General features: G+C 63.4%; 1 protein-coding gene across 1 annotated transcript in view; it reads left to right on the top strand.

Moving 5' to 3' along the window:
- Window positions 1-21,248, top strand: part of LOC131398817 (SCO-spondin-like) — a 54,094-nt gene continuing 32,846 nt past the window's right edge. The window contains exons 1-44 of the mRNA XM_058532623.1: window positions 1-93; window positions 331-489; window positions 903-985; window positions 1,105-1,284; window positions 1,554-1,798; window positions 1,894-1,993; window positions 2,556-2,714; window positions 2,804-2,883; window positions 3,345-3,497; window positions 3,794-3,965; window positions 4,141-4,381; window positions 4,728-4,872; window positions 5,689-5,806; window positions 6,509-6,684; window positions 6,768-6,995; window positions 7,190-7,355; window positions 7,590-7,824; window positions 8,588-8,777; window positions 8,915-9,009; window positions 9,238-9,494; window positions 9,811-9,945; window positions 10,591-10,787; window positions 10,901-11,028; window positions 11,112-11,221; window positions 11,566-11,715; window positions 11,849-11,942; window positions 12,030-12,199; window positions 12,412-12,645; window positions 12,841-13,062; window positions 13,517-13,753; window positions 14,606-14,697; window positions 14,783-15,014; window positions 15,135-15,287; window positions 15,400-15,540; window positions 15,627-15,809; window positions 15,915-16,065; window positions 16,692-16,845; window positions 16,989-17,043; window positions 17,948-18,052; window positions 18,365-18,583; window positions 18,685-18,794; window positions 19,531-19,702; window positions 19,782-19,935; window positions 20,449-20,521. Of these exons, the coding sequence (XP_058388606.1) occupies window positions 44-93; window positions 331-489; window positions 903-985; window positions 1,105-1,284; window positions 1,554-1,798; window positions 1,894-1,993; window positions 2,556-2,714; window positions 2,804-2,883; window positions 3,345-3,497; window positions 3,794-3,965; window positions 4,141-4,381; window positions 4,728-4,872; window positions 5,689-5,806; window positions 6,509-6,684; window positions 6,768-6,995; window positions 7,190-7,355; window positions 7,590-7,824; window positions 8,588-8,777; window positions 8,915-9,009; window positions 9,238-9,494; window positions 9,811-9,945; window positions 10,591-10,787; window positions 10,901-11,028; window positions 11,112-11,221; window positions 11,566-11,715; window positions 11,849-11,942; window positions 12,030-12,199; window positions 12,412-12,645; window positions 12,841-13,062; window positions 13,517-13,753; window positions 14,606-14,697; window positions 14,783-15,014; window positions 15,135-15,287; window positions 15,400-15,540; window positions 15,627-15,809; window positions 15,915-16,065; window positions 16,692-16,845; window positions 16,989-17,043; window positions 17,948-18,052; window positions 18,365-18,583; window positions 18,685-18,794; window positions 19,531-19,702; window positions 19,782-19,935; window positions 20,449-20,521 (6,903 nt within the window). The 5' untranslated portion in view covers window positions 1-43. The remainder of the gene's footprint in view (window positions 94-330; window positions 490-902; window positions 986-1,104; window positions 1,285-1,553; window positions 1,799-1,893; window positions 1,994-2,555; window positions 2,715-2,803; window positions 2,884-3,344; window positions 3,498-3,793; window positions 3,966-4,140; window positions 4,382-4,727; window positions 4,873-5,688; window positions 5,807-6,508; window positions 6,685-6,767; window positions 6,996-7,189; window positions 7,356-7,589; window positions 7,825-8,587; window positions 8,778-8,914; window positions 9,010-9,237; window positions 9,495-9,810; window positions 9,946-10,590; window positions 10,788-10,900; window positions 11,029-11,111; window positions 11,222-11,565; window positions 11,716-11,848; window positions 11,943-12,029; window positions 12,200-12,411; window positions 12,646-12,840; window positions 13,063-13,516; window positions 13,754-14,605; window positions 14,698-14,782; window positions 15,015-15,134; window positions 15,288-15,399; window positions 15,541-15,626; window positions 15,810-15,914; window positions 16,066-16,691; window positions 16,846-16,988; window positions 17,044-17,947; window positions 18,053-18,364; window positions 18,584-18,684; window positions 18,795-19,530; window positions 19,703-19,781; window positions 19,936-20,448; window positions 20,522-21,248) is intronic.

The following is a 21,248-nucleotide window of genomic DNA, read 5'->3' on the forward strand; positions in this document are numbered from 1 at the left end:
CCAAGCTCACAGTCCCCTAAAGGTGACCTGTGGAGGACGTGCCATGCTGTTCCCTGCCCTCCTCTTTGGGATGGCATGGGCACTGGCTAACGGGTAAGTAGGCCACCCCAGGCTCCTCCAACTAAGATCCTTCTCCTCCTGCCTCATGACCAGGACCCTCTGGGGCAGCCAGACTCCCCTCCCCACAGCTTCTCTCTCCCAGCCTCAGCCTCCTCATCAGCACACAACTCTTCCCTGGGAGTCGGCTCTTTGGGGAGCAGAGTCCCAGGACAGGGCTTTTTGGTGATAGAGGGGACAGTGGTAGCAGTTGTTGTTCCTCATTGTGGGCAGGCGGTGGTGTGAGCAGACGGAGACCATCCTGGGGGAGGAGGAGGTGACCCCCCGTCAGGAGGAGCTGGTGCCCTGCAGCAGCCTCTACCGTTACCAGCGCCTGGGCTGGCGGCTGGACCTGTCCCGGCGTGGGCGTGCAGGGCTCTGTCCTGTCTACAAGTGAGTGAGGGTCAGGGCCTGGGCTGGCTGCGGAGGAGGAGAGAGCGATGGGGCAGTGTCCTAAGAGTGGGGGAGGCCTGGGTGGTGACCTGGAGAAGCAGGCATTTGGTAAGTAGGTCTGGGTGGGCTCACGATGGGCAGAGAGTGTGGGATTGGTGGGGGTGGTCGAGTGGGCACTACTGTGGGCAGTGCAGGGAGAGGCCCGAGGCCCGCCCCCTGTGCCCACCCTCCAGTCTGCCTCCCCAAGATGATTCTCGCTTCGCATGTGGAGAAATTAAGACCAAGAAGGGGAAATTTCACAATAAAGCCACTCAGAGAGTAGGTGACCAGGTAGACTGGCACAGGCCATTCCCAGGGACGGGGCAGGGCTGAACACTAATACCTTCTCTCTTCTGCCTGCTTGGTGGACCCAGGCCCCCAGAAACCCGGCCTGCTGCATGGAACCGGACGGTGAGGGCTTGCTGCCCAGGCTGGGGGGGCACCCACTGCACCCTGGGTAAGCGCCTGAGATTAGCCAGATCTGTGGTTTCCTGGAGGTAGCAGGCTGCCTGGGGAGGGAGGTGGGTCTGGGCTAACTGTCTGGGTCTGTCCCATTCTCTCCCTCTACCCCCACAGCCCTTGCAGAAGCCAGTCCTGAGGGCCACTGCTTCGCCACGTGGCAGTGCCAGCCGCAGGCAGGCCTAGCTAATGCTTCTGCAGGAAGCCTGCAGGAGTGCTGTGCCCGGCCTTGGGGACACAGCTGGCAGGACGGCAGCTCCCAAGTCTGCCTCAGCTGCTCCCACCTACAACTCCCAGGTGGGTCCACAGACCCCAGCCTGCCAATGAGCACGTCGCCATCACCTGCTCCCCCGACAGGCACTCCCATATAGTTCTTGAGCTCTGGGCCTTCCCGCAGGGCTCATGCCTGCTCCCTTGTACTCTCAGATGAGTCACCTCACATGCCCTGCCCACAAGAGTGACCATGAGCTGTCTGCCTGCGTCCTGCTCTGTGAGGATCCCATGTCCTCACCCTCTGCCCTCCTGCCTGCACACTCAGAGGCTCACAGTTGGCGTATCTCCCTCAGGCAACACCCCCTCTCCGGCCCTCCTGCAGCCCCTGGCAGGGGCGGTGGCCCAGCTCTGGAGCCAGCGCCAGCGTCCCTCAGCCACCTGCGCTACCTGGTCAGGCTTCCACTACCGAACCTTTGATGGGCGCCACTACCACTTCCTGGGCCGCTGCACCTACCTGCTTGCGGGCGCTGCTGATTCCACCTGGGCTGTCCACCTTGTGCCCAGGGGGCATTGTCCGCAGCTGGGGCACTGTCAGCTGGTGAGGGAGGGAGATGGGGACAGACACAGGGAGGGAGCTGGACATGGGAGGAGGAGAGCCACTGACCACCTCTTCCGCTACGTGTCTCCCCCAAGGCCCGGGTGATGATGGGACCTGAGGAGGTGCTGATCCGGGGTGGAAATGTCTCTGTGAACGGGCAGCTGATTCCTGACGGGGAGTCTCGGCTGCTCCCCGGTAAGGGATCTGGGGGGAGCAGGAGATGGCCCAGGGCCCCGTCTGCTCCTCTGGGACAGGCTGCCCATCCCCCAGCGCGGGGGTCAGAAGGGGCAGCTGGGTGGGAGCCAGCAGCCTCCGCAGCCTCCGCCACTCCCAGTTCTGTGGGAGGCATCTGGAAATGAGGAGCCAGGAGGTGTGGACTGCTCCCCCGCCCCTACGACCTGCCCCACCAACCCCTCACAGTGTGCCCTGGGGCAAGTCCCTCTACTCAGCCTCTCTGAGCCTCAGTTTCCCCACCTGCCTCCTGGACTGCTGTGAGGAAGGGCTTGTGTGCCACCAGATGGAACTTTTGTCCTGGTTGGGGTCCATGGAGTGAGGTGGGGGCACATTTCGTGGTTTACTCTCAAGAGAGCGTCCACAGCGTTCATGAACTTCTCAGAGGGCTGAGATAGGAAACCAATCACTTCTGCCTTAAAGGGTGTGAAATGCAGAGAATTCTTTTCCTTCTCCTCTCCTTCCCTGGGCAGTCTGAGCCCTGGTGTGATGGGGGGAGAAGTGTGACCCCCGCTCCCCCGTCCAGGGCTGAGCCTGCAGTGGCAAGGGGACTGGCTGGTGCTGTCAGGGGGCCTGGGGGTCGTTGTGCGGCTGGACAGGTCCAGTTCGGTCTCCGTTTCTGTGGACCACGAGCTCCAGGGACAGACTCAAGGCCTCTGTGGTGTCTACAATGGCCGGCCTGAGGGTAAGTGGAGCATGGCTTGGTTGCTGCTGTAGGAGAGAGGAGGAGACAGGAGACCCCAGACACAGCACCTCTGCCTCCCTCTTCCCCAGATGACTTCTTGGAGCCGGGTGGGGGGCTGGCTGTGTTTGCTGCCACCTTTGGGAATTCCTGGAGGCTCCCCGAGTCAGAGGTGAGATGCAGCCCTGGGCCCCCTGCTCCTGCCTGCCGCCCACTCCTGGCTTCTCTGACACCTCCTAGCCTTTGTTCTCTGTCTCCCTCGCTGGCCTCTTCCCTGGGACAGGGCCTGGCCCTCTCCAGATCCTCAGGGGGAGGGAAGGCAGGCTCAGGGTCCAGCAGGAGCACAGTGTCAGGTGCTGCCCGTAGCCCCAGCTGCTGCGTGAACTGACCACCCAGGGGACGCACTCACCAACCTGGTCACTGAGCAGCTGTGGTTAACTAGCTCGTTACTGAACTTGCTGCCAGTGGGTTGACGGTGACCGCGGCTCCCCGGCCCTCCATCTGGCCTTGCCACTTTGCTGCCCGCCACTGCCCCAGGGCCTTGAAGCAGCTATGAGGGCAGTGGCCATTTTCCTGGTGTCCTGGTTAATGTGCCTCATTCTGTCCCCCTGGCCTGACTCCAATTGTCCCCAGCCTGGGTGCCTGGATGCAGTGGAGGTGGCCCCAGGCTGTGACGACCCCCTGAGGGGCACAGAGGCAGACATGGAGGCTGGCCAACTGCGAGCTGAAGCCCAGGATGTGTGCCACCAACTGCTGGAAGGTCCATTCAGGGAATGCCACGCCCAGGTAGGGGTAGAGGTGGAGGTAGTGTCTGCCACTGGAGGGGTGGGTGCTAGAGAGATGCCAAATGGGGAGTCTGGTCCTGCCACTAGATTGCTTTGGACCATCAGTCATGCCACCCCTCTCTGTCCCCAATGTTATCACTGGGAAATAAGATGGCTCATGTGTATGATCTCTGAGGTCCCCTCCAGTGCTCCTCTGTTTGATGATAAACCAGGGTGACATAGAAGCAAGGGGAGGGAGGTGCTAGTGAGTGTTGGGAGAGAAGGCTGGTTGGCTGAGGGGCTGTCCTTTCTGGGCAGGTCCCCCCTGCTGAGTACCATGAGGCCTGCCTCTTTGCCTACTGTGCTGGGGCCCCAGTGGGCAGTGGGCAAGAAGGGCGGCGGGCGGCTGTGTGCGCCACCTTGGCCAACTACGCCCAGGACTGTGCCAGGCGGCGCATCCACGTGCGCTGGAGGAAGCCCGGCTTCTGCGGTAGGCCTCCTACCTGCCCCTCTCTGCACCGCCGGGCCTCCTCACCCTGCGGAATTGGGAACTGATCAAGGGCCCTCCCTGACGGCTGCCGAGCCTTCCCGGCTCTTCAGAGGCAGCGGGGTCTGGCGGGAGGAGCGGAGTCCTCGGGCCTCACCGCCCACTCGTGTGCCCGCAGAGCGCCTGTGCCCGGGAGGCCAGCTGTACTCGGAATGCGCCTCGGCCTGCCCGCCCAGCTGCTCTGCCGTGGGCGCGGGAGGGGAGGGGTCCTGCGGGGAGGAGTGCGTGAGCGGCTGCGAGTGCGCGCCCGGCCTTTTCTGGGACGGCGTCCTCTGTGTGCCTGCTGCCCGCTGCCCCTGCTACCACCGCCACCGGCGCTACTCCCCTGGTGACACCGTGCGCCAGCTGTGCAACCCATGGTGGGTCTGCGGGCCTCGCTGATCCTTTCGCTGGCCTTGGAGGCCGCCTGGTCCCCTCTGATCCTTCCCTTCTGCTATCTCCTCAACCTGCCTCCCCTTCCGGGGCCTCCCTCCTGTGACCTCTCATGGCAAAAGTGATGGCCCTGCTTAAAGACCTAGCCAGTGACCTCCACTAGCTGACCTCTAATCCTAAAAGGGGAGGAGAGTGTGCCGGGGGGTGGGGGGGGGAGGGAGGAACCAGGGCGTTGGGGGTCGGGAGGTCGTCTCCAGCTCAGCCCCTCTCCGTCCCCCTCCCTCCCCCGAGAGGCCGATCCGAAGCGCACTCCCTGCCCCCATGTGCCCGCAGCGTGTGCCAGGACGGCCGCTGGCTCTGCGCGCAGGCGCCGTGCGCCGCCGAGTGCGCGGTGGGCGGGGACGGGCATTACCTCACCTTTGATGGACGGAGCTTCTCCTACCGCGGCAGCCCTGGTTGCCGCTCCAGCCTGGTGCAGGTGGGCAGAGGACTAGCTGCGGGGGGAGTGGGGCTTGCCAGAGCAGGGGCCCTCGTAGGGGTGCTGCGGGGGAGAGGTGACAGTAAGGAAGCCACCAAACAAAGAAACAAAACACACAGTCGTGCAGGGAAACGCTGAGAAAACCGATTCTGGAGGGAGGATGGCTGCCGCAGACCACCCACCCCATCCTCCCCTTTGGGTTACCTCCTCCTTAGGTTCCCGTGAAAGTTCTCTCGTCGCCACCCCAGCCCAGGGGCACAAAACAAAACTTCCTCACACTGCTTTCTTATAGCAGGACAGGCTGGGCTTGTCACAGGCTACTTCAGGCAAAGCAAGCCCAGGGGAAATAAGGGTCCTCTTTCCTACCCAGCCATCCCCCATAAAATTAAGTGACTTCCCAAGTTCCGGCACAGGCCACATTCTTAACACTGGACACACAGGCTTGTACACATGACACATATTCTGTGTGCACATAGATTTAGCATGCATGTACGCACAGACACACTTAGAGATGAGCATACATACCCCCGGGAAGGAAGGAGGGGAGCCATCTCTCCCCAGCACACAGACATATACATACATACACACATGCGTGCACACACACCTCCGCATGCACACGTGCCAGTGCTTGAGAGGTTAAGCCCTGGCCTCACAGAGAGTCTGGCTGGCTGGAAGGTGGGTCAGCACACATGTTGGGTGGGAGCTTGTCCAGGTGTGTGCTGCGGGTCTCCTGTAAGACAGGAGAAGGCGCAGAACAGACCCTGGTCTCAGGGTGTGCCCCACTCCCCCTACCGCATTCCTCACCATCTGGCCCAGGACTTCGCCAAGGGGCAGCTGCTGATTGTGCTGGAGCACGGGGCCTGCGACTCTGGGAGCTGCCTCCGTGCCATCGCTGTCTCCTTGGGGGACACCCACGTCCAGCTCAGGGACTCAGGTAGCCTCAGCTTTCAGGTACCTCCCTTCCAGGCCTTCTGCCCCCCGCAGCCCTTGGGAGTGTGGCTCAGGCCCTGGCAGCTTCCTGCCACTCTCCTCTCCCTGCGGACTCGGGCTCTGTCCAGCACCTTCTGTCCACGCTGCCCTGTGGTTCTGAGCCCGAAGTCTGCCCCCAGACTCCAACCAAATTCGCTGCCTCAACTTCCCCCTAGCCCCTCATCTCTGAAGCAGATACACAGTCCTGTGGAAAGTTTCCAAGGCATCTTCTGCCCCATCCTCCAGGGTAAATACAAGTCATACAGTTCTGAGAGGTCCGAGAGGCCTCAGGGCAGAACCAGGCTGGACAGGCCCTTCCCAGCTCTGGAGAGCCAGTGCCTGCAGTCTGTCCACCTCTCCTTCCTGTGTCTGCTCCTGGCTCTCTCTGCCCAGCTCCTCTTGTGCACTGACTCCAAAGGCAAAGTGGGTGCTGAGGGTGGTCTTTGGGCCACATGGGGGGGTGCTCAGTTGAGACAGGTGACCTCCCAGGGCTCGCTCCAGTTCCCCTTGCTCTCTGTGGGCAGCCCACCATGACATAGGCCCTCCCATCTCCCATCCAAAGTCCTTCCCCTTCTCAAAACTCCATCCTGTGATGTGGTCTCCCTCCATCTTCCTCAGGCCAGCCCTGCCCTGAGGGGGCCACCCCCTCACAAGCCCCCTCTTCCAGGAGCTGTGCTGGTTGATGGGCAGGATGTGGGCCTGCCCTGGAAAGGCCCGGAGGGCCTCAGCCTCTCCCGAGCCTCCTCCACCTTCCTGCTGCTGCGCTGGCCTGGGGCCCAGGTGCTCTGGGGAGTGTCCGACCCTGCAGCTTACATCACCTTGGATCCCCGCCATGCCCACCAGGTGTGCCTGGGGGCGAGTGAGTGACTGGGTGAGGCCAGGGTGGAACCGGATTTGACTGTTCCATGCCCACTTCTGCGGCCCAGGTGCAGGGTCTGTGCGGCACCTTCACCAGGAACCAGCAAGATGACTTTCTGACACCTGCCGGCGATGTGGAGACCAGCGTTGCCGCCTTTGCTAGCAAGTTCCAGGTGGCAGGCGAGGGAAAGTGCCCCTCGGAGGACAGAGTCCTGCTTTCCCCCTGCAGCACCCACGCTCAGCTCCATGTTTTCGCCGAGGCAGCCTGTGCCTTCCTGCGTGGCCCGGCCTTCCAGGTAGCCAGGTCGAGGGTGCTCCTCCTGTTCACACCTGTAAGATGGGGTCAGCACCTGCCCTGCCCTCCTCCTGGGCTATCAGGAGACGCTGCTGCCTGCAGTGGCAGGGCTGCTGAGCACAGGGAGGTGGCAGTGGGGGCCGAGGGGGCGGGGGAATCCGTGGGGGAGGAGCTGACCCATCATCTCCCCCCAAGGAGTGCCACAGGCTGGTGGACAGGGAGCCGTTCCACCTGCGCTGCTTGGCAGCCGTGTGTGGCTGTGCCCCCGGCAGGGACTGCCTGTGTCCTGTGCTCGCTGCCTATGCTCGCCGCTGTGCCCAGGAGGGTGCCTTGCCTCCCTGGAGGAACGAGACCCTCTGCCGTGAGACCGCTCAGCTGGCCAGCCCCACCCCCAGGCTCCTTCTCCCAGCCCCTTCTAGGAGTCGCTTAGAGGGATCCAAGAGCTTTGCAGCAGGAGCGGGTCCCCAGGAGAGCTTCTGGCCTTGGCAGATTGCTGGGTTTGCCTTCTTTTGGAGGCGTAGAGGGTGTGGGGTCCGGAGGGGTGGGCAGAGAAGCAGTGGCTCTGCCCCTGACCTGCATGTGTCTCTGTGCCCAGCTGTCCTGTGTCCTGGTGGCCAGCAGTACCAAGAGTGTGCCCCAGCGTGTGGTCGAAACTGCGGGGAGCCAGAAGACTGTGGGGAGCTGGGCGGCTGTGTGGCCGGTTGTAACTGCCCCTTGGGGCTGCTGTGGGACCCTGAGGGCCAGTGTGTGCCCCCCAGCTTGTGCCCCTGCCAGCTTGGAGCGCATCGATATGCCCCTGGCAGTGCCACCATGAGGGACTGCAACCACTGGTGAGGGCGGTGATCTTTGGAGGGAGGCAGAGAGCTTGGGGGTGAAGAGGTGGAGCTTAGAGAAAAGGAACTGGGCTTGTAGCCCGGGGGTTACACCCTGGAGGGCACGGCTGGGATGACAGAGTGCTCAGGTGTGGAGCACTTTCGGGCCTGTAAAGCACTTTCACGTACATTATCTTATTTAATCTTACTTACTTCTAACAATAACCTAGTAAAGTAGGAGGTAGAAGAATTGTTCCCATTCTGCAGATTAGGAAACTGAGGCTCAAATAAGCTAACCGGCCTGCAGAGTCACACAGCTTGTTAATGATGAAGGACTAGAACCCAGATCTCTGAATTCCAGTTGAGTGTGGTCCAGAGGCTCTTCCAAGGGTTAGGGAGAAGTAAAGGCAAGTTAGGGACCTGTGGAGGCGGGGCCAGGGTCCCGGGCTTGGTGAGAGAGGGTGAGACTTCAGTGAACTCCCTCTCCTGGCCGGGCTGGGAGTGGGGTTGTTCAATGTCTTTGCCCCTCCCCAGAGCCCAGAGAATGGCCCCATTGGAGCTGGGGCAGGAAGGGTGACTGTGTCTACCCTAGGTATGGCCAGTGCTGGGAATAGCCCCACTTCCTATAACAATGGGGTGTTGTGGGTGAGAGGTCAGGTCTCCAGAGTCAGGCCTGGGTTTTCCAGACCTCTGGGTCTCTGAGGCTCTCCCAGGTCAGGCAGGGGCCTGGAGGTGAGTGCAGGTTTGGCCTGGCTCTCACCTCCCTCCCAACCTCCGGTAGTGTCTGCCAGGAGCGGGGCCTCTGGAACTGCACTGCTCGCCACTGTGCCCCACAGCGGGCATTCTGCCCCCGTGAGCTTGTCTATGTTCCTGGTGCCTGCCTCCTCACCTGTGACAGCCCCAGTGCCAACCAGTCCTGCCTCCGGGGCAGCATGGGGGGCTGTGTCTGTCCCCCAGGCACCGTGCTGCTGGTAAGTCCCGGGGGCTGCATGGGGCACCGTGGGGCCTGCCCTAACCAGGGCACTACCCTGAGCCCTGGCTGTCCAAAACAGTGGGCGGGGCATCGGGCGGCCCTCCAAGGTGCCCCTTTGTCCCGGCCTCTGCCCAGGATGAGCGCTGTGTGCCTCCCGAGCTCTGTCCCTGCCGTCATGGCGGGCAGTGGTATCCACCCAACGCCACCATCCAGGAGGACTGCAACATTTGGTATGCCCAGCCCCATGACCTGTAACCCTGTGACCTAGTGACCCCTGGCTTGGGGCTGGGGTGATGGGTGGGGTGGGATATCCAAACTGGCCTGGACAGTGGGACCCCTCAGGATCCTTCCAAGCTGAGGGTCTGTCTGGAGTTGCTTGGAACCTGGACCAGCTGCCTCCCCTGGATACAGCTCCTGGTCCCTGTCCTAGTGACTCTGTTTCCCCTCCTTGCCCACAGTGTGTGTCAGGGCCGGCAGTGGCACTGCACGGGCCAGCGGTGTGGTGGATGGTGCCAGGCATCGGGTGCGCCGCACTATGTGACGTTCGATGGGCTGGCCCTCACCTTCCCCGGGGCCTGCGAATATCTGCTGGTGCGAGAGGCCAGTGGCCGGTTCGCTGTCTCTGCCCAGAACCTGCCCTGCGGGGCCAGCGGCCTCACCTGCACCAAGGCGCTGACCGTGCGGCTGCAGAACACTGTTGTGCACATGCTCAGAGGTGGCTGCGACAGTGAAGGGTGACATTGCCAGGGAGGGGCACCCAGGTGGAGTCACCGCTCTGCCCTGGTGGCCGAGGCCCAGGGTTCCCCGTGTCTCCCCACGGCTTGCCATCAGTGCGGTGGGGCTAGTGCCTCTCCTCTTGGTTGGGAATCAGAATTCTGGAAGGCTTCAGGAAATTAAGGCCCAGAGAAGTCTAATGACTTGCCCAACGTCACGCAGCTAGAGAAGCAAAGGAAGGTGGGAGGGGAGGCTGGGAGGGCCTCATGGGGATCTGGGAGCCCCTTTGCCCTGAACACCTCTCTCTTCCTCCACAGGCCAGGCGGTGACGGTAAATGGGGTGAGCGTGACACCCCCCAAGGTCTACACGGGCCCCGGGCTGAGCCTGCACCGGGCTGGCCTCTTCCTGCTGCTCAGCACCCGCCTGGGCCTCACCCTGCTCTGGGATGGAGGTCAGGCCCCACCCTTAGCCATCCGACTCACACCCCGAAACTCCCCCCAACCTCCCCCCTTCCATACATGTGGTTAGAATTTCCAAATTGTGTTTTTCATAATTATGTTTTTCTTCATTGTGAAAGCGATACCTCCTCACCAAAGAAACATTTAGAAAATACCAAGTTTTAAAGAGATGAAATGAAAATAAATCTCCTAACGTCCCACCACCCAAACCCAAGCTGTTGGCATTTTAAAAATAACATTCCCTAGCTCGGTGTGGGAAGGAGTCACCTGGTCAGCGCAGCAGGCTGCCCTCTGAGCCTCCGGCCACCAAGGCCTCTGGGGCTGGGGGCGTCACCGTCGGTCCTGGAGCCTGTTTCCGTCCCGAGTCTGGCCCACTGGAGACTTTCCCTGTCCCCTGCCCCTGGGTTTAGTTAGGAGAGTAGGCTCCCCCTTCTTGCCCTAGCCCCCCAAATGTACATCTCTTCTTTTATCCCCCTCTGAAAAAGAGGGAACCAGGACCCCCTATTGGGTGGTGGTACCTGCGCAGATGGTCAGACAGGACTACATGATAGGCGCCTTGGTCTTCTCCCTGCTGGCCCTGATGAAGGCCCGCGGGGTCACTTCTCTACAATGCCGCCCCTGCCACCCTTTCTGCTCAGGCACCCGGGTCCTGGTGCAGCTGTCCCCCCAGTTCCGTGGCCGTGTGACTGGGCTGTGTGGAGACTTCGATGGAGATGCCAGTAATGACCTTCGGAGCCGCCAGGGAGCCCTGGAGCCCACTGCTGAGCTGGCCGCCCACTCCTGGCGCCTCAGTCCCCTCTGCCCCGAGCCAGAGGACCTGCTGCACCCCTGCATCGTGAGCACGGGCTGGGAAGGGGGAAGGGAGGTGGGGCAGCTGCGGAAACCCGGGGGAGTCCCAGAGGCTGGGTGCTGCGGAGGTCTGGCTGGCCCACAGTGCTGTGCCTGCAGGTGAATGCCCACCGGGCCAGCTGGGCTCGCGCCCACTGCGGGGTGATGCTGCAGCCGCTCTTTGCGCGGTGCCACGCGGAGGTGCCCCCACAGCAGCACTACGAGTGGTGTGTGTACGACGCCTGCGGGTGAGAGGCGGGGGCCTGGGGACCGCTGGGGATGGGTGTGTGGGGTGGGGAGGGGTGCTGGGGCTGAACGCTCCCTCCCACAGCTGCGATTCGGGGGGCGACTGTGAGTGTCTCTGCTCAGCCATCGCCACCTACGCAGACGAGTGTGCCCGGCACGGGATCCATGTGCGTTGGCGCAGCCAGGAGCTCTGCCGTGAGTGTGCCCTGCCCTTAGTCCTCGATGCCCAATCCTGCCACACGCTCAGCTCCTTCAAAGATGATGCTTCTGGCCCGCGAGCCGCCATTTATTCATTCAAGGGCGAATATGTGTGGACACTTACTATGTGCCAGATGCTTTTCTAGATGAACCAAACATGCCAAAATTGCTGCCCCGTGGAACTTGCGTATTGCAAATAGCCTTGGGAGGGGCTCAGCAAGAGTCTACAGCATGTACCATAGGGCCCTCTGTGGATGTCACCTTGGGCTGGCTCACCTGCTGCTGTTGCATCTTAGTGCCCTTGTGCCTCAGTGACCCAAGTCTCTCTCCTCTCCACCCAGCTCTGCAGTGTGAAGGGGGGCAGGTGTATGAGGCCTGTGGCCCCACATGTCCCCCCACCTGCCATGACCATGGTCCTGAGGCCGGGTGGCACTGCCAGGCTGTTGCCTGCGTGGAGGGCTGTTTCTGCCCTGAGGGGACTCTGCTGCACGGTATGTAGGGTTAGAATGGGCAGAGGGCATGGGGCACTGGGATGGGGAAAGGGCCACAAGGCCATGGTAACAGGGCTGGTGCTAGGGGCTGCCATGCCCCTTTTGCTCCAAGCCCTGCCCTCTGTTGTCTCAGGAGGAGTCTGCTTGGAGCCGACCTCCTGCCCCTGTGAGTGGGGGGGCAGCTTCTTCCCGCCGGGGACTGTGTTGCAGAAGGACTGTGGGAATTGGTGAGTGGGGAGCCTCGGGAGGAACCCCGTGCCCCCTGGGCTGCTGAGCCCAGCGCTGCGGCTGATCCCAGGACACCACGTGCTCAGCACGTGCCAGGAAAGTCAGTGGCTTTGTGGAGGTGACGGTACGCGCTGTGAGGAGCCGCTGCCTGGCTGTGCGGAGGGAGAGGCCCCATGCCGGGAGAGCGGGCACTGTGTGCCCCCCGAGTGGCTTTGTGACAACCAGGATGACTGTGGCGACGGCTCAGACGAGGAGGGTGAGTCCTCGCCTGTGTGTGGCAGTGGCTGAGTGACAGGTTGGTCCTCGTATGTGTACCTGAAGTATGTGTTCTAGGGTGGCTCCCTAAGCTGCTGCTCCCATTGCCAGCAGCTCTGACCTGTGGGCAGGGTGTTGTGGTCTTCCTGGGGTTGGGGGCTTCTCTGGGACCCTTTGCCGGCATCCTGAGCCTGTCTGCTCCCCTCACGCCAGGCTGTGCCACTCCAGGCTGTGGGGAGGGGCAGATGTCTTGCAGCTCCGGCCTCTGCCTGCCCCTGGCCCTGGTCTGTGACGGGCAGGATGACTGTGGAGACGGGATGGACGAGCAGGGCTGCCCATGCCCCCAGGACTCGCTGGCCTGTGCTGACGGGCGCTGCCTGCCCCCAGCTCTGCTCTGTGATGGACACCCGGACTGTCCAGACGCTGCTGACGAGGAGTCCTGTCTGGGTGGGTGGTCCCTGCCGTGGACTCCAGTCCACCAGGCACCCCCTCCTGCAAGGCCCCTCTGCCTGCCTCCCCTCCTTCACCAATCCAGGTTCCCACTGGGAAGTTGGCACCTGTGGGTGTGTGAGTGGGGGCACCCCAAACAGTGAGAATAAGGGGCAGTGCCCTGGGACCAGCTCCTCCTTCCTCTGGCTGCAGGGCAGGTGAACTGCACCCCTGGGGAGGTGTCCTGTGTCGATGGCACCTGCGTGGGGGCCATCCAGCTGTGTGACGGAATCTGGGACTGCCCAGATGGAGCTGATGAGGGGCCTGGGCACTGCCCCCTCCCCTCTCTGCCCACTCCTCCAGCTGGCACCCTGACTGGCCCCTCTACTGGCTCCCAGGAGACTGCACCAACTGCCCTGGCCAGCACCAGCCCCGGTGAGTCTCCTGGAGGGCAAGGGGTGAGAAGTCTTGAGGCCTGGGGGAGAGAGGAGGGGAGAGCATCTCACAGGGAGGGGTGTGGGGCAGGTCTAGGGGTGGGAAGGAGCAGGGCACAGACCCAGCCTCCTGGACACACCAGCATGAACGATGTGAAGGGTGTTTGAGGGGGCCTGAGACTCCACACCTTACTTCCTGACGTTCAAGGCCCCCTCTGAGCTAAGGAGAGTCTAATGGAAATTCTTGGAGGAGGGGAGAGCTTTTGGGAAACCAGTAGGGCAGCAAAATGCGGGAGCGATTGGCCTTGGGGAGGGGCTGAAGGTGGGGAGAGGACGCGCTCAGGTAAGGGGCAGGAAGGGCCTGGAGCGGGGCGGGGGCGGCGGGGAAGGAAAGGCCAGGCGGCGGTGGGGGAGCCCCGTTGGCCCGCCAGGGTCTAGCGCGGTGGCCGCCGCAGCGCCGCCCTGCGGCCCCTTCGAGTTTCCGTGCGGCAGCGGCGAGTGCGCCCCGCGGGGCTGGCGTTGCGACGGGGAGGAGGACTGCGCCGACGGCAGCGACGAGCGTGGCTGCGGCTGGCCCTGCGCGCCCCAGCACGCGCCCTGCGCCCGCGGCCCGCACTGCGTGGCCCTGGAGCGGCTGTGCGACGGCGTGCCGCAATGCCCCGACGGCTCGGACGAGGGCCCCGACGCCTGCGGTGAGAGCCCGCCAGCCGCGCAGCCCTGCTGGCCCAGCCGGCTGGGCGCCACACCCCCCCACCCCGCTACCCGCCCCGCCCCCCGAGTGGACCTTCGCCCCCTGCGGCTCGGGGTGGGCGCGCCTGCCAGAGAGTGACTTAGTCTGGGAGCATCAGAGTCTGAGTGAGTTTTGTGCTCCTTAGATCTGTTTCATGAAACTCTCTTTGAAAACTTTTGCCCTCTGGCCCCAACCCAGGGGACTGAAGAAAGGGGCTTTTGTCTGTCCACATTTGGGCAAGAGGGGATAAGAGAGTGAGCAGTGAGTGGCTGTGCAGGCATGGGGACCAGGCCTGTTTGGAGGGCCACCCCCACAACCCCCCCCCCCACACACACAGCTCCTCCCCATCAGACCTGAGGGTTCCATTTGTGCCCCTGTAAGTGAGCCCTTCATGTCCTGGCCACTCCCCCTACCCCTACTCTGCTACCACCACCCCATCCCACTATGGGCCCGGCCTGCCCCTCCTGGCCCCCTCCCAAAGGTGTCTTTGAGCCCAGTGTGGTCCGCCCTGCCCTCCTCTGCAGAGACAGGGCAGGAGGGGCAGGAGGACCGAGAGCATAGCAGGACACTTCCTCTGGTGTCCAGTCTCCACCCAGCTGCCCCCATGCGGCGGCCTCTTTCCCTGTGGTTTGGCTCCCGCCTGTGCCTGAACCCTGAGTGGCTCTGCGATGGGATCCCCGACTGTCCCCAGGGCATGGATGAGCTGGGCTGTGGTGTGGACACTTGGTTCCCCTGAGGGAGGCCAGGCTGGCCGGGGCCCAGGAGGTGGCACTCATTCCCCACCTAACTGTGTTTTCTCTTCTCTTTCCCTCAGAGGGGCTGCCGGCCCCAGGAGGCCCCAACGGGACTGGGGTGCCCTGCCCAGAATATTCCTGTCCAGATGGCCTCTGCATCAGCTTCCAGCTGGTGAGGGTGGGGAGTGGGTGGTGCAGGAGGCAGGGCCATTGTCCCACCCAAAGCGAAAGGAGCCCTGACCACGTTCCCCCTGCAGGTGTGTGACGGGCACCCTAACTGTGAATTGGCGGGGGGGGCAGGGCCCTCCCCCGAAGAACGGGGCTGTGGGGCCTGGGGCCCATGGGGCCCATGGGGCCCCTGCAGCCGGACGTGTGGCTCTGGGGTGCAGGTCCGGAGCCGCCGCTGCTCCCCGCCCGGCCTCCCCGTGCTGCAGCACTGCCCTGGCCCCGAGCACCAGACGCAGGCCTGCTTCACAGCTGCCTGTCCAGGTGAGGGCCTGGGGCGCCCGGGAGGGCCAGCAGAGCCTGCAGAGAGCAGGAGAGAGGGAGGCCCCTGGGCGCCAGCCCGACCTCATGGTGCTCCCCCATGCCTGGCCCCTCCTCCTACAGTGGATGGTGAGTGGACCCCCTGGTCTTCCTGGTCCTCATGCTCTGAGCCCTGCAGGGGCACTATGAGCCGGCAGCGGCAGTGCCACCCGCCCCAGAACGGGGGCCGGACCTGTGCCATGCTGCCCGGGGGCCCTCCCAGCACCCACCAGACCAGTGAGTGGAAGGGAGGAAGGCACGGTGGAGGGAGCGTGGAGGGGCTGCTGGTGGGCAGCTTGTCCCTGTAGGGGGTCCACCCTCCTGACCTCCGGCTTCGGCTTTCCGCCAGGGCCCTGCCCCCAGGACGGCTGCCCCAATGCCACCTGCTCTGGGGAGCTGGTGTTCCGGCCCTGTGCCCCCTGCCCTCTGACCTGCGATGACATCTCTGGGCAGGCCATGTGCCCCAATGACCAGCCCTGCAGCAGCCCAGGTGAGGGGGGCCCTGGGCATGGGGCGTGGCGGGCGTGTCTGCAGAGGCCAGCCCTCTGCGGGCCCTCTCACCCTGGCCTTCCCTAGGCTGCTGGTGCCCTGCAGGGCAGGTGCTGGGTGCTGAGGGGCGGTGTGTGTGGCCCCGGAAGTGCCCCTGCCTGGTGGATGGCTCCCGCTACTGGCCTGGGCAGCGCATCAAGGTCGACTGCCGGCTCTGCGTCTGCCAGGATGGGCGGCCCCGGCGCTGCTGGCCCGACCCCGACTGTGCCGGTGAGACCCCACCCTCGGCCCTTCCCAAGGGTCCCTGGTGCCCTCCCAGACCACCCAGCCGGGCACCCACCCCTCCCGCGGCCCTGACTCTTGGCCCCCCTTCAGTGAACTGTGGCTGGTCATCCTGGTCCCCCTGGGCTGAGTGCCTGGGCCCCTGTGGGAGCCAGAGCGTTCAGTGGGCCTTCCGGAGCCCCAACAACCCCCACCTCTCCGGCCGAGGTCGCCAGTGCTGGGGCATCCACCGCAAGGCCCGCAGGTACTTGTCCCCACCCCAGGGACCTGCAGGGCACTTGACCCCTGACCTCCAGCTACCAGGTAGGAAGCTGCCTGTGTGCCTTTCTCACTCAAGGTGCTTCCACCTACACCACGAACCCCAAGTGGGGACGCCCATTCTATACCCCTGTACCCTAAACCTCAGGACTCCCAGCATCTTTGGGGACCCCTGGCCTTCTCATGCATCAGTTTAATGCCCTCTAGGTCCAAAAGGGGGATGTAGGGAGCCCACAAATGCAGCTTGGTAAGTCCAAGGGTGGGTATGGGTCCTCTGGTGTACTCCCCTGTGCTCTGGAGGTACCTGGGGCGAGGTTTGTAGGGGGTATAGCTGTATCTGCTTTTCCAGCTCCCTCTGGCACAGGTTCCACTGGCCAGGGGTCCTGGCACAAATTGCTTCCATGCCCCTCTCTTGGGCCAGTTGCAGTTTCTCAGGTGCAGGGGTGGGGTTCGGGTGATAGGGTGACCAAGCATCCCCATTGGCCCAGGACTTTCCCGGGTTTATTACTGAAAGTCGCAAGTCCTGGGAAACCCTCACCCCAGGCAAACCAGGATGGGTTGGTGACCTAGGTGAGCCCTCTCACCAGGTGTGGGGCGGCTCTCCCTTGACAGGTGCCAGACGAGGCCCTGCGAGGGCTGTGAGCAGCAGGGCTGGGTCCACCACGTCGGGGAGCGCTGGCGCCGGGGCCCCTGCACGGTCTGCCAGTGTCTGCACAACAGCACTGCACGCTGCTCCCCCTACTGCCCGCTGGGCAGCTGCCCCCAGGTGAGGGGGTCTGGGGGATGGGAGGGACAATGCAGGGTAGGGGGCCAGTGTGTAGAGGCCAGGGTTGTGGACGGCTGATGGAGTGGGTCAGAGGGAGGCAGGTGGCCAGCTCAGCGTGTCCAGCCTGACTCTTATGCCCGCAGGACTGGGTCCTGGTGGAAGGAATGGGAGAGTCGTGTTGCCACTGCGCCCCACCTGGTGAGTGGTCTGGGGGATGGCAGAGGAGCCCCAAGGGGAAGAGGATGGTGAGGACTCAGAGGGGGCCAGAGGTGGCAGCACCAAGTCAGGGTGTGCTGGATGCCCCAGCCTCAAACTGGTGGGAGCCTGGGTCCTGGATGCTGGGAAAGGAAGAGGCCTGTGGGTGGGAGGGTTTGTCTCTGCCCTCCTAAAGTCAGGCTTTAATCTCTGCCCACCTCCTCTGTCCTCTTTGGGACTTTCTGCCTCCCCCACGAGGCCATCCTCGAGGGCACTTTCTTTTCTCTGGTTCTGCTGAGCCAGATCTGGTTCTTTCCTTGTTCCCCGAAGAGTAGCCAAGACAAAGTTGGACTTTTTCAAGAGCATCTTTACTTGAAAACTGAGTCATAAATGAAACAGGAAAATACAAAGGCTGAAAAATTGTTGTGTTTATGGGTCCAGATTCCAGATCCAAAAAGTAGACTCACAGGCTGCTGAGGTTAGGAGAGAGCCAGAATACACAGTTGTACAAGTTGTTGACTGCACAAGTTAGTTGGCGAGTGGGGGTTTGACTCCAGCCCACAGGGCCGCTTCCATCTGGAGACACCATTTTCTAGTGCCCACATGCCCTAGTAGCGACAGCAGCCCTGGATTAGGAACTGCAGCTGCTCTGTCCTGGCCCTGAAGTGGCTTAGGGCTGGCAGTTTTATTCTGTTCTCAAAATATTCAGCAGAAGTAAAAACCCCCAACTCATACCAAGGGAAGGAAGATGGGCCTTTCCCAGCAGGGGGCCTGTTCCTGGAGCTCCCAGGAAGTCATGGGAGAGAAAGTACACCAAGAAGTGGGGAGAGACCTGGGTGCTGGGCCGGGGGCTGATGTGAGCCGATCCCGAGGTCTGTCCCTCCTGACCCTGAGTCTCCCCACCCAGGAGAGAACCAGACGGTCTACCCCATGGCTACACCCACCCCCACTCCAGCCCCAAGTCCCCAGATGGGACCCCCTCTGATCACCTACGTTCTGCCTCCACCCGGAGGTGAGGACCATGTGCTGTTGTAGTGTGGAGGGGGCACGTGCCCGGGGTCTGCCCAGCTGGGAGGTGAAACAGGATAGCTGGATAGACCCCTGGCCTTCCACGGGGAGGATGGTTATCCTAGGGCTCTGGAAGTCACCCCAGCTTAAGATGCTTCTCCAACTCTACCCTTCCAGACCTTCCATCCCCTGCCCAGGTCAACTGTGAGGGCTCCTCAAATCCCCCAGCTCCCTGTGGCTTCCTGACTATGGCCCTGGCAGGCTCCTGCCACCCTCCGCCTCCCCCCACTGCAGCCCCCCTCTCTTCTGCACCCAGACCCCTGCTATTCTCCCCTGGGCCTAGCCCGACTCCCCAAGGGGAGCCTGCGTGCGTCGCCTCGGCAGCTGGAGCACCCCACCCGGGCTGCCCTCGTAGGGGCTCCCACCGAGGGGCCCAGCCGTCACAGCTGGAGCCCCGTAGAGGACGCTCACTCTCAGAGGTACACCCGGCCCCCCTACCTGCAGCTGGACCTGCTGCGGCCCCGGAACCTCACTGGTCAGTGGAGTGTGGGGGGGCTGGAAGAGGGGGCAGTGATGGTGGGCTGGAGGCGGCGCTTGCCCCTTTAGCTCTGACCCCAGCCCCCGCTACTGCCCCAGGCATCGTAGTGCAGGAGGCTGGGTCCTCAGACTTTCTCCAGTTCAGCAGTGATGGTCTACACTGGCACAGCTACCGTGACATCCTGCCTGGTGTCCTGCCGCCACCCAAGGTACTGCCCGCCTGGGCCCTGGGCCGCCTGGGCCAGTGACCCACCATGCCCCTTTGTGGCAAAGACTGTTCTTTGTCCCCAAGGACCTTCCGGTTCCCCCGAGGGACATTCCCTGTGTAGAGGCTTGTTGAACATCTGTCAGTAGCAGGGACGGTGTTCTGTGGAGCGGAGCGCTTGGGGCCCCCTATCAAAGGGGCGTTGGAAACAATCAAAGTGGCCCAGATGTGGGGCAGGTGTGCCAAGCTCTGTAGCAGCCTGCGGAGGGAGGGGAGTGGGGTGACGTCAAGTTCATCAAGGGCCTTGGGGGGCCACGTCAAGAGCAGCCAGGAGGGTGACCGCCCCCACCTCCCACCCCGTGCATCGCCCTGCCCTCATGGAGTTTGCATCCTCCCTGGGGAGACAAGCCTCAGGAAGCAGGAGGATTCAGTCCATACCACATGCTCACTCTTAAATACTTAAGGAGCACCTGCTATGTGTGGGCACTGGCCAGGCCCTGGGGGCGCAGCCGTGGGCACGACATGGCCCCTGCCCTCAGGGCCCCAGGACCAGAACCCCTGCAGCCTGGAGGGATCCAGATGGTGAATGCCAGGAGAGCATGAGTCTGGGAGGGGCGGGGTCCTGCCGCAAAAGTTGGGGGACTTGGATAGGCGGGATAGGCAGCACTTGGCAGGATCACGGTGGCAGCCTGAGCAAAAGGCAGGCTTGGCCTTGGTGAGCAGGGCCTCTGTGCCTGCAGCTTGTCTCTTGGAACTGGGATGACGTGACCCCTGCAGTGCGGACCTTCGGTAGGATGGTGCAGGCGCAGCACGTCCGGGTGTGGCCCCATGATATCCACCACAGTGACACCCACCGCAGTGATGCCCACCGTGGCGTCTCCCTGGGGGTGGAGCTGCTGGGCTGTGAGCCAGGTACAGGCTGGGCTGGGGGAGGAGGGGTGGGAGCGAGAAGGAAGGTGGGGCAGGCGCCCTCAGCCATCCCCCCAACCAGTGTCCCCGCTGGTGGCACCCCTGTGCCCAGGAGTCGGGCACCACTGTGCCAGTGGTGAGTGTGCCCCAAGGGGGGCCCCGTGCGATGGTGTGGAAGACTGCGAGGACGGCTCTGATGAGGAGGGCTGTGCACCCCTGCCCGCAGGCACTGGCAGGTATGGATGCCCTGCTGCCCAGCGTAGCCTGGGAGGGGTCAGCCATGGGGGAGGCACCCTGCATGGCCTTCACCCCTGAGATGCCCACGGGCCCTGTGAGCTGTGTTGCTGCGGCTGGGGGCCTGCAGAGGCCCCTTCCCGCTGCGGGATTCTAGGATTCTGTGCCATTTTCCTAGAGTCTGGAGGTTAGTGGTTCTCACAGTGCAGCCCCTGGGCCAGCAGCATCAGCATCGCCTGGAACTTGGTAGCAATGCAGATTCTCGAGCCCCGCCCAGACCCGCTGAGGCAGGCACTCGGGGTGGGGGTGGAGTGGTCAGCAGTCTATGTTTCGCCAGCCCTCCAGCGGCTTCTAAGGAGAACCACGGTGGGATCTTGTCTAGTCTTAGCAGGCAGCGCCCTTCCCGAGCGCCCCAGCCCTGCCCCAGGCCCCCCAGGGAACCCTGACCCCTTGCCTGGGTGGGGGCTCTGAAGCTGGGAGAGCCCCTGGAGCCCCCAGGTTACTTTTCTTCTCAGCGTCCCGTCCACAGCCAGGACCCTGGCCCTCTCCTCCACCCCACCCGGACAGCTGCCCCCCCAGCCCAGAGAGGTGAGTGGGAGCTGTGGGCCCAGCAGGGGGGTGCAGGGCGTGGGGAGCCCCAGCCTCGCGGCCTCATAGCCCTGTCCCTGTGCCCGTGGTCCCCCTGCCTCTCTTCACCCTTCAGTGGCATCACCTCCATGCGTGTCCCCGGGGCTGCCCTCTTGGTCAGCCTTCAGCCTGTGAGCCTTTTGGGGGCCAGCCCGGGTCAGGCTGGGGGCTGGGGGCCAGAGGGATGGCTGGGGGTGCAGAGAAGCACAGGCAGCCCCTCGCCTGCAGGAGCTGGGGAGACGGGAGAGGCCTGCGCCCTGGTCATGAGGTTGTGCCCACAGGGCAGGCACTGGGGTGTTGGCACTTGGAGCTGAAGAGCCCTGAGCCCGGGGTCCCTGGAGGCTTTTAAGGATGGGAGGGTTGTAATGTGGAGACAAGGGGCGGGCACTCTCACTGGGAAACAGCCTGGTCAGGAACCCAGATGAGAGAGTGACCACAGCGTCCAGGCACACGCGAGGGTTTGGGGGGGATGGGGTTTTGGGGGGCAAGGGCTGAAGCAGATCCCTCAGTGGGGTAGTGAGACTAGCCCAGAGCTCCCTGGGGGCGGGGCCTGAGTCTGGGGGTGCCCAGCCCTGAAGTGTCCACTCCCGACTCTGCCCTGTGCCGTGGGGGCAGGGGAGGGGCTGTAGGACTGAGGTGCCTCCTGATGGGAATGAGAGGCCGATGCCTGGACACCAGGCGGAGCTGC

The sequence above is a fragment of the Diceros bicornis genome, chromosome 3 (genome assembly GCF_020826845.1).
Source record: "Diceros bicornis minor isolate mBicDic1 chromosome 3, mDicBic1.mat.cur, whole genome shotgun sequence".
Lineage (NCBI taxonomy): Eukaryota > Metazoa > Chordata > Mammalia > Perissodactyla > Rhinocerotidae > Diceros > Diceros bicornis.